The sequence below is a fragment of the Salvelinus fontinalis genome, chromosome 28 (genome assembly GCF_029448725.1).
Source record: "Salvelinus fontinalis isolate EN_2023a chromosome 28, ASM2944872v1, whole genome shotgun sequence".
Taxonomy (NCBI): Eukaryota; Metazoa; Chordata; class Actinopteri; order Salmoniformes; family Salmonidae; genus Salvelinus; species Salvelinus fontinalis.
In genome coordinates, this window is record NC_074692.1 from 28,146,897 (window position 1) to 28,158,207 (window position 11,311).

At 39.8% G+C, this 11,311-nt stretch overlaps 1 protein-coding gene across 1 annotated transcript; it reads left to right on the forward strand.

The window, feature by feature from the left end:
• Positions 1-452: 452 nt before the first annotated feature.
• On the forward strand, positions 453-8,991 carry snrnp27 (small nuclear ribonucleoprotein 27 (U4/U6.U5)). Its single transcript, XM_055887410.1, has 6 exons — positions 453-621; positions 3,526-3,649; positions 4,081-4,196; positions 7,572-7,651; positions 8,144-8,208; positions 8,629-8,991. Exons 1-6 carry the CDS (start codon positions 585-587, stop codon positions 8,681-8,683), a joined length of 477 nt encoding a protein of 158 aa, XP_055743385.1. The 5' UTR covers positions 453-584; the 3' UTR covers positions 8,684-8,991.
• The last annotated feature ends 2,320 nt before the right edge of the window (positions 8,992-11,311 follow it).

Here is an 11,311-nt window from a genome sequence, read left to right on the forward strand (position 1 = left end):
TTGGTTTGATCTGTTATTTGTTTGTTAACCTAGCAACTGTACTTTACTTGATCATATGAGTGTCAGGTACAGTAAAGTCCAGTTCTAGTTCTGATACTTAGGGAAAATAATATTCCTAATGTTTGCCGACATATATATATATATATTATGTTTTAATGCATCTTGGTTAGATATGTTTTTGTTTATAACGACATGGGGAAATGTTTTTTTGTATACACTCGAGTCCTATTCTCTCTTCTCGCCTCTTGCTCAAAACCCATTGGGGAAGATGGTCAGAGCAGCGGGACCTCTGGCTTTATCATCCAATGGATTTTGAGAAGGAGGCGATGAGAGAGGACACGAGGAGGATGCAATTGAGATTCATCCATGAACTTACGAAGTCAACAGGTAACGCTATTCATATCCATTCCAGCCCGCTAGGGGGCAGTAAATATAGCTTTCTGTGTTAAGGGCTTCCGGTTTCCTGATTTTTTCATCTGCGGAGAGAACAGCAATGGGTTACTGAAATCAAACGGCAGAAATCTGTTAAATTGTCGACGTTTTCACTTTGCTTATTATTTGAAGAACTTAATAAGGCCCTAAAAATGGGCAGAAGTAGAAGCCGATCCCCACCAAAGCGAGGTTTGTATTAGCAATGAATAACCAACGATTATGATAATAATAGCAATTCGCTAAAGTTAGCCACAGTAGCATCCTACGTTATTTACAAACAGGGCCGTATGTGTTCTAGCTAGCAATATGAAGATAATAATAACCGCTCTATTTCGGTCTCGCAACTAACATTTACGTGTAGCCCTAAACATTAAAGGTAAACTATAGTCACCTGGTAAACCTTTAATTGTGTACACGCTAGCCCATAATGGAGTAAAGGAGCCAAACAGCGTTACTCCGGACTATAGTTAAAGGACCTTTACGTTACATGTTCTGTTTAGAGACTGATTGGCTTTGGCAGCCAAATACGGCAACTAAACGTGAATGGGTTCTCAATTGCTATACGTTTCTAGAAACATAAAGCCTCCTACTTTCATGTCACATAAAAATAACGTTAATTTAACAAATGCAAAAATATACACTTGGTGAACACTGTTTTAATCGGTTTTGACCCAGTTGTAGCCAATAGACAACACGTTTGTGGACTCAGTCTTGCGTTTACACAAAGGTGTTCGATAACGCATATAGCTGATTAGCACAGGTAGTCCTCTGTCTAGTCTGTTTTCAGAAACAAGGCTGTAAAGCTGTCCACATAATTCCCATCGTAAAGAGTTAATGCATATATTTTGTGATGTTTTGGTCTTTGCAGTCTTTTCAGCTATTTGTATTTTGCCGAAGTCTAAACCCCTTCATCCGTGATTGGTCAACTGTAGGGGTGAAGTAGACACATGGCAGTGTGTAAACCCTAAAGCCCTTTAAAGCTGCAGTATGTAACTTTTTGGGCAACACGACCAGATTATAGATCTGTCATTCTCATTGAAAGCAAGTCTAAGAAGCTGTAGATCTGTTTTATGTGCTTTCTTTCTATGCTTCCCGTGCCCAAGTTTCGTTTTTGTGTGTTTTACTTTCGGTTTCGTAAACCAGCTGAAAAGACAATATTTTTGGTTATGGAAAATGTTTATCACAGTGATTTAGATTGTACAATGATTCTCTACGCTATACTTGCTTGTTTTGTCATATAAACAGATTTTAGCTACCAGGAAATGGAGGAGCCTAGTGCATCTTTAAATGTGTATAGTAATTTAACCTTTTTTATTTTGAGAAAATGATAACTGATTTGTTCCTTATGTTTCCAAAACTGTACCGCAAACAATGCATGTTAACGTTAGAGCTAGCGTCTGGGTTCTTAACAAAACTACCCTGGCGAGAAGATACTGTCGTCAAAGATCTAACTAACCCAATATAGTTCATCTGTGTCGTTTATAGTGGGAGAAAATGAAGCATAGTGGGCAGAACAAGCAAGGAGGTGGACAAAGCCGAACGGGAGCTAGGGAGATCCTATTGTAGCATAGGATCTCCTCTGGGAAGTGTTTGTGCACAACCTCAATTTGACCTTGCAGTCTTTCAGACACTAAGTCTAAAACTTAGTGCACTGTGTTTGTAACAGATTGTAGTTTTGGGAACATGATGTATTGAGATCAGATGTTTCATCGATGAGAAAATTAGCAGAATGTTGGCCCAGTTTCACCTAGTTCATCCTCTCCCACTACCCGTGACTGGACTTCAACTCCCTATCGTTTGGTGGTGAGAACGTTCTAAATTAACGCTTCATCTTTATAGCCCCTGTGATGTCTGGGTTACCCCTTCTGTTGACTACCACAACTGAAAAACCTAATGGAAACTGGAGATCTTTTTACATCACTGGTTAGAGGACAACCTGCATAAGTCAGCTACATTTTGGAATGTTGCATTTTGATACAGGGGTCACCAAAACAGAAAGAAACGCAACACTATTTTGTCGTCACTCATCGGTTATCACGTTGAAATCAATTGGTGTGCGTATCAGTGTCATTTAAAAACGTATAAAAAAAAAACTAAATCCTGCAAACCCCAGTGCATATGCCAAAATAAACATTACAAAACCAAATATATTGATCTGTTTTAAGCACTTGATCTTGTCACCGATCTGAGGTAACAATTTGATGTCCCCGATGCTGTCAAAATGTCCGCTTGTATAATGTATTAACAAATACTGTCCACCTCATGGAAAGTAACATATTACATTTTTTCCATATCTTATTAATGTATAGCTTCATTTATCGTGATAGTAAGTTAAACACAGATTTGTTTCAATAATCACCTACTTTATATTTCTCAGTAGTTTAACCATTTAGAGATAATAAAAATAAAAAAAAGCTCATAATCACCATTTAACCAGGCGCTCTAGACTAGAGCGTCCAAAGGGTCTGTGCAGCAGGCTGAACGTTTGACGTCCCTGTAGTCAGTGGAGATTGCTGAGGGGAAGACAGCTCATCATAATGGTTGGAATGGTATCAGATGTGGTTGACACTACTCCACTCCAGCCGTTATTATAAGCCGTCTTCCCCTCAGCAGCCTCTACTGGTCTATGACTCGGCTATGAACATGCTATGAACATAGCTAGTGCGTCTTTCTCTGGTCCATCACACAACAACTACGAGTTTCCTCTACTCTGTGGATACTTTCTCTGTATGCACAGTGTCATTTTGTTTTTAAATACAAAAACGACTAGACTAGCTCTGGTCCATGTGCATGCGTTGGATCTTCACTACAACCTGCGTGCGCCTCTGTCGCATGCACCTGGACCAGAGCTAGTCTGGCGGTATATAACGTGCTAAAAAAAAAATATATACTTTTGTATTTTTTAGAAATGACCCCCTGCATATACAGAGAAATTATTCAACACTTTAGCAACATCTTCGAGGTAGTACAAAATTTTATTGAACCCATTCACTAAACAAAATTCTATTAATGTAAGGATTCATAACATGGATGCTGTTCTTGGTCCTCCGCCATATTAAGTAATGTCTTGGTCTGTTTGTTCCTCGTCTGCAGAGAGACGACGCTCTCGCTCGGGTTCAAGGGACCGCGAACGAAAGCGCAGGGAGAGGGAACGCTCCCGTTCTCGGGAAAGGCGAAGGAGCCGCTCGCGCTCTCCAGCCCGCAGGCGACGCTCACGGTGAGAGAAAAGCCCCCCAGTGAGACATCTCAACTAAAAGGGGGTTGACGACAGACTCACACAGGGTCATTGGTTACTTCTCTAGGCCTATGTGGTGTAACCTCGGTCTACACACCCATTGACATAAATATATCTGGCTAAAGAGCCTGTGATACCTTGTGCTCTTAGGGGGAAGTTTGACTATTTATGTACTGCAAAAGTATCACTAGGGCTCTATTCCAATTCCACACCCTTCTCCCCAAATGTGCACTTCCTCATCCTCAAGAATTGACAAGCAGTGGATTGGGGTGGGGGGAGTGTTTCCAGTTTCCACTATATTTGTTAAACCAGTCCATAAAGGAAAATGATTTGTGCACACTTCAAGAAGGATATAGAATGGGACCTCGGCCTAGATAACCCGTCCACCAGCTATCTCTGTCTCTTGTCTTTAGGTCTCCTCGTCGGCTGCGCTCTTCTTCCGGCTCCCCCTCCAGGCAGAAGGACAGGCGTGAGGATGAAGATAAAAAGGATTCCAAGGATAAGCCAGTGAAGGAGCATCAGATCTCAGGTGGTTTATCTGCTATGAACTTGTATGTGTCTCAAATGACGCTCGATTCCCTACATGGTGCAGTACTTTTGACCAGAGCCCTGTGTGTATATAAACAGTACCAGTCAAACCTTTGGACACCTATTCATTCAAGGTGTTTATTTTTACTATTTTCTACATTGTAGAATAGTATTGAAGACATCAAAACTATGAAATAACACACATGGAATCATGTAGTAACCAAAAAAAGTGTTAAACAAATAAAAATAGGTTTTAGATTCTTCTAAGTAGCCACCCTTTGCCTTGATGACAGCTTTGCACACTTTTGGAATTCTCTCAACCAGCTTAACCTGGAGTGCTTTTCCAACAGTCTTGAAGGAGTTCCCACATATGCTGAGCACTGGTTGGCTTCTTTTGCTTTGGGTCATTATCCTGTGGAAAAACAATTGATAGTCCCACTAAGCTCAAAACAGATGGGATGGCGTATCGCTGCAGAATGCTGTGTTAGCCATGCTGGTTAAGTGTGCCTTGAATTCTAAATAAAATCAGTGTCACCAGCAAAGCACCATCACACTACCTCCTTTGTGGTGGGAACCACACATGCAGAGATCATTCGTTCACCTACTCTGGGTCTCACAAAGACATGGTGGTTGGAGCCAAAATTCTCAAAATTGGACTCATCAGACCAAAGGACAGATTTCCACGATCTAATGTCCATTGCTCGATGTTTCTTGGCCCAAGCAAGTCTCTTGTTATTAGTCACCTTTAGTGGTGGTTTCTTTACAGCAATTTGACCATGAAGGTCTGATTTCAAGCAGTCTCCTCTGAACAGTTTATGTTGAGTTTGTCTGTTACTTAAACTCTGAAACATTTATTTGGGCTGCAATTTCTGAGGCTGGTAACTAATGAACTTATCCTCTGCAGCAGAGGTAACTCTGGGTCTTCCTTTCCTGTGGCCGTCCTCATGAGAGCCAGTTTCATAGCGCTTGATGGTTTTTGCGACTGCACATGAAGAATAGTTCTTCAAATTTTCTGACTTGACTGACCTTCATGTCTTAAAGTAATGGTGGACTGTTGTTTCTCTTTGCTTATTTGAGCAGTTCTTGCCATAATATGAACTTAGTCTTTTACCAAATAGGGCTATACCACTCTTACCTTGTCACAATACAATACAACTGATTGGCTCAAATGCATTAACCTTTTGTCAATAGGTGGGCGCTATTTCCACTTTGTAAAAAATCGTTCCCAAATTAAACTGCCTCGTACTCTATTCTTGCTCGTACAATATGCATATTATTATTACTATTGTATAGAAAACACTCTAGTTTCTAAAACCGTTTAAATTATATCTGTGAGTTAAACAGAACTCATTTTGCAGCAAACTTCCTGTTAGGAAGTGAAAAATCTGAAATCGAGGCTCTGTTCCAGGGCCTTCCTATTCATTTGCTTGAAATCTATGGATATACATGCACTTCATACGCCTTCCACTAGATGTCAACAGGCAGTGGGAGGTGGAATGGGGTGTCTAGCTTGATCTGAGGTCGAACAAGAGCTCTTGGAATGACGTGACCCCAAATTTCCTTTGTCCAGCAAGGCGCGGGAAGGAACCCTGGATTGCCTTCTGAAAAGCTTTCGGTATAGACGGCTAATATCTCCGGCTTTGATTTTATTTGATACATGTGATAATATCATCGTAAAGTATGTTTTTTCAATATAGTTTTATCAGATTATTGAACGTTTATCGGGAGTTTTGGCATTTTCCGTTCTCTGCGTTTGGTGAAGATGGACAACTTCGCGCCACTTGGCTAGCTTTGGTTGCTAATTTGACAGGCGAAGAGGACATTCTAAAACCAAACAACGATTTATTCTGGACAAAGGACTCCTTGTACAAGATTCTGATGGAAGCTCAGTAAAAGTAGGAACCATTTATGATGTTATTTCGTATTTCTGTGGAAAATGTTTAGTACTATTTTCCGCCCTCATTGCAGGCGCTGTCTCGCTATAACATAAGCTGTATGTCGTACTAAAGTTATTTTTAGAATTCTAACACGGCTATTGCATTAAGAACTAGTGTATCTTTCATTTGCTGTACATCATGTATTTTTTAGTAAAGTTTATGATGAGTTCTTTGATTAGATTAGGTGAGTGTCAGAAATATATCCGGATAATTTTGTGCAGTTTGGCTACATATTCACATTGTAAAACCACGATTTGTACCGCTAAATATGCACATTTTTGAACTAAACATATATGTATTGTGTAACATGATGTTATAGGACTGTCATCTGATGAAGTTTGTCAAGGTTAGTGAATAATTTTATTTATTTATTTACTTTTGCTGGTTTATTCGCGATCGCTACCTTTGCGGTGAATGAATGCGGTTGTGTGGTTGGCTATTGTGGTACGCTAATATAATGCTATATTGTGTTTTCGCTGTAAAACACTTAAAAAATCTGAAATATTGGCTGGATTCACAAGATGTTTATCTTTCATTTGCCGTACACCATGTATTTTTCATAAATGTTTTATGAGTATTTAGGTATTTCACGTTGCTCTCTGTAGTTATTCTTGCTGCTTCGGTGCTATTTGTGATTGTAGCTGCAATGTAAAACTATGATTTATACCTGAAATATGCACATTTTTCGAACAAAACATAGATTTATTGTATAACATGTTATAAGACTGTCATCTGATGAAGTTGTTTCTTGGTTAGTGACTAATTCTATCTCTATTTGGTCGGTTTTGTGATAGCTACCTATGCGGTACAAACATGGTGAAAATATGCGGTTGAGTCTTTTGCTATTGTGGTTAGCTAATAGAAATACATATTGTGTTTTCGCTGTAAAACATTTAAAAAATCGGAAATGATGGCTGGATTCACAAGATGTGTGTCTTTCATTTGGTGTCTTGGACTTGCGATTTCATGATATTTATATGCTAGTATTTACTTGTGGCGCTATGCTAGTCAGCTTTTTTACTGATGAGGATGCTCCCGGATCCGGGATGGTGACTCGTGAGTTTAAGAAGGAAAGAAATTCCACAAATTAACTTTTAACAAGGCACACCTGTAAATTGAAATGCATTCCAGGTGACTACCTCATGAAGATGGTTGAGATAATGAGTGTGCAAAGGTTGGCTACTTTGAATGATCTCAAATATACAATATATTTTCATTTAACACCTTTTTGGTAGCTACATGATTCCATATGTTATTTCATAGTTTTGATTTTCTACAACGTAGAAAATACTCATTCAAAGGTTCCTTTTATTTTGACTCAACTTTTGACTGGTACTGTGTGGGGGGTGCACGTGCTGATTGGGATGCACCCCTTCTGTGAGAATATGGAGAAATACTACTGTTGCATGTCAGTGTCTAAAATTGTGTATTGTTTATAGAGGAAGACATGCAGGGAAAGACAGAAGAGGAGATTGAGATGATGAAGATTATGGGATTTGGCAACTTTGACACCACAAAGGTAAGGATTCTGTCAACTCGTCTCAAATCTAGAGGTTCCTGGTTAGGCTTGCCAAAGATATCTGTAGATATTAGATGCTTTTATTTAGTCTGGAGTCTGCAGAATAATGATCCTGTAGACAGGTAATTTCTGAAATTGTCCAACTCCCCACAAGGGGGCACAGTTTTCTAAAACTAACTGATTGTACGGTGCACTTCACCAACAAGAATTAATGATCTAACAATCATTATAATATTGATTTCTAAGAACTTGACACACTCCACTTTTGGTAAACAGTTTGTTGTAAGACTAAGATCATCTGAGATGGGTGTGATTCTTTTCAAAGTAGTTCAAGTAGGTCTCTCCATTTGTCTGGCAGTTTTTTTTTTTTTATTGCAGGAAGTTGTTTTGGTTTGATACAACTTAATTGTTTATTGCCACAGGTGAATGAATGGTGAACAACCTCATGTTTTTGGATGTGTGATGTATTAATGTGGTTGTCATTGCCAACAGGGGAAGAAGACCAATGGAGCAGTCAATGCGCATGCTATCAATGTGTCTCAGAAGAGGAAATACAGGTCTGTTGATTCATTATCATTAACCCCAAGAGTTGGCTTATGTGGCTTTTTATTTCACAAATAACATTTAGATTACAACATTGGGTGGAGCTGCTCACGTGTAGTTGTGAAAATGCTGTAATATAGACTGCATTTAGTATATCATATCTCTTGTTAGGATATTATTTATTTTCCATCACATTCAGGTCACCTGTTATTAAGTAGCGTATCTTGTTGATTTATGCACCAACTAGCTTAATTTGTTTATAAATCAACAATTCCAACTGCAAGGCACAAGGTCCTGGCTGATATTGAGCAGTCACCATGCTCATTGCAGCCAATCACCTCTGCAGGTGTTTCTATGCAGACATATCAGCTCTCCTATTGGTGGACGATGATGTAATGGTAACAGTTTTGTATTGTTTATTTTTTTATTTTCAGGCAGTACATGAACAGAAAAGGTGGATTCAACAGACCTCTGGACTTCATTGCTTGAAGTAGGATAAATAGAACATACTCATTGATGTTCCCTAAAATATACTATTTTAGCCTTGTAGTCTCTAGACTGTGTTTTGGTGATAGAAGTTTATTTTTTTGTATTACGTATTTGTTTTCATTTTGACTCCCTGCACTGCATATAAGTTATGCAAAGACACATGCAACTGAATATAATGACATGTTTCTGTAATATGTTTAGCTTATTTTAAGAATGAGTCTTGTGGTAAACATGCCTGGGTCAATATGCTTTTCAGGGTGCATTTTAATTAGGGTGTTTTTGAGTCCGATTAAAAACGTTAATTCAGATCATGATCCCTTCTCATTTTTACGATTTATGTAAATTGCCAAATTATTGAAATGTAAAGCTCTAAGTGGGATAGTTAATTGATTGCTGAAAGGTCTGAGAATATTTTTGAAGGAAAGTGTTGTAATGGGTGTGATTTGAGCACAAACCCCTCTTCAGTTGTGTTCAAATTCCCCCTCTAGGCTCATTTCTCATGTCATCTTCTGTATATGGTTTTAAGAACAAATGGTTGAAAGTTGCGGTTAGCCTTCCTATCGCCTTTGACCACAGAACGTCTGCTGTCATTTCTATTAGTTTTCCAACAATTCTACTTGTTGAATCTCTACCATTTGTCGTCAACAAACGGATGTATTCATTAGTCACTTTCTGTTCCCTTTTCATTCAGTGAGCTATATATTCTGTTTGGTTCCCTACGTGATGTACTGCTCACGGCCGACGTTCGTGTTCTGTCTTGCCTCCCCCTTGATCACACCTACAGCGTCATTGTGTTTTGCTACACCAGAAGTACATTCTTTTCCAATGGAACGCTGCGTTTGCCTTGCAGCATTGTGTTCTGTGTGGTGCATAGGTTGGATTTATTGAACATATGCATCAAATTGTATGCGTAGCCGGCTTGACAGAAATGGTAGGTGAATGTTTAACTTTTGTTCCACACATCCAGATGATGCTGCATACAATTTTGCGAAATGATGATTTAGGTGTGCTCAAGCCGTAGTCTTTTTTGCATACTACACTGAACAAAACATTAAAAAGCAACATATAAAGTGCTGGTTTCATGAGGTGAAATGAAAGATCCCATAAATGTTCCTACACAAAGCTTATTCTGGGGACAATAAAATGCCACTCTAAAATGTTCAGTTTTGCCACAGATGTCTCAAGTGTTGAGGGATTGTGCAATTGGCATGCCGACTGCAGGAATGTCCACCAGAGCTGTTGCCAGAGCATTGAATGTTAATTTCTCTACCATAAGCCACCTCCGTGTAACCACGCAAGCCCAGGACCACCTCCAGGCTTTTTCACCCGTGGGATTGTCAAGAGGTGCGGAGGAGTATTTTTTTCATTTTACCCCCTTTTTCTCCCAATTATGATCTTGTCTGATCGCTGCAACTCCCCAACGTGCTTGGGAGAGGTGAAGGTTGAATTATGCGTCCTCCAAAACATGGCCTGCCAAACCGCGTTCCTTAACACTTGCCTGCACCAATGTGTCGGAGAAAACACAGTTCAACTGACAACTAAAGTCAGCCTACAGGTGCCCGGCCAAGTAAAGCCCTCCCCTATCCCGGACCAATTGTGCACCGCTCTATGGGACTGCCGGTCACAGCCGGTTGTCACACAGTCCGGGATCGAACGTGGGTATGTAGTGATGCTTCAAGCATTGCAATGCAGTGCCTTAGACCACAGCGACATTCAGGAGGCCCTCTGAGTATTTCTGTCTGTAATAAAGCCCTTTTGTGGAGATAAACTAATTCTGATTGGCTGGGCCTGGCTCCCAAGTGGGTGGCCCACCTATTGCTGCGCCCCTGCCCAGTCGTGAAATCCATAGACTAAGGCCTAATGAATTCATTTAAATTGACTGATTTCCTTATGAACTGTAACTCAGCAAAATCTTAAATGGTTGAGTTTATATTTTTGTTCAGTATAGTACAGTTGCACTTAATTGCATTCCAATTAAATGGATGCAATTCTGGGCATTTTGATCCAATTCTAACTGAACATCACAACTGAATCTTCCCAGAGTATAATCGAACTATGGCGCAGTCAAGCACGCATAAAATATATTTTGTGTAGTCTTGCCACCACATACAATTCAACGCTGGCTCTTGCCCTCATAGTATGTCAATTTCATAACCTGCTTTCAATCAACAACCTACTACGTGGTTTTCAAGCATATTTGGAGATTCCAAGTGGTTATGGGTCTTCTGAAGTAAATTCACCTGAATGGGAATTTGAGGACTGTTCTCTCTTGTCATGGTTTCTAGAATTTTTTTTTTTTTTTTAAATAGTTTATAGTTGCATGAACCGGTACCCCTGTCAGGCGGAGTGTATACAATTTAGACCACTCCATTGGTCCTTAATAAAAATCTTCACTCACCCGGGGCACCTGGCAATGCAAAACGAAGTGCCCCAATAGTGGCGCAGCATGTGAATTCCGCCAACCACTGAACTCGAAACAAAGCAAACAACACTGAAAAACCAATCACCGATAAACTCAGCGAAAGCAGCATGTCCACGGGGCGTGGTCTTTCACGCGCTGCTCGTGCGAGTTGTTAACGAATCGCGATTTGACTCGGTGAGAACAATCAATGGCACGCCAAAACACTT

What these genes read in the sequence shown, in the direction of transcription:
- snrnp27 (XM_055887410.1), top strand. Translation starts at nt 585, where the DNA reads ATGGGCAGAAGTAGAAGCCGATCCCCACCAAAGCGAG. An exon ending in CCGATCCCCACCAAAGCGAG is followed by an intron (nt 622 to 3,525) that starts GTTTGTATTAGC and finishes CCTCGTCTGCAG; the next exon opens with AGAGACGACGCTCTCGCTCG. An exon ending in TCTCAGAAGAGGAAATACAG is followed by an intron (nt 8,209 to 8,628) that starts GTCTGTTGATTC and finishes TTTTATTTTCAG; the next exon opens with GCAGTACATGAACAGAAAAG.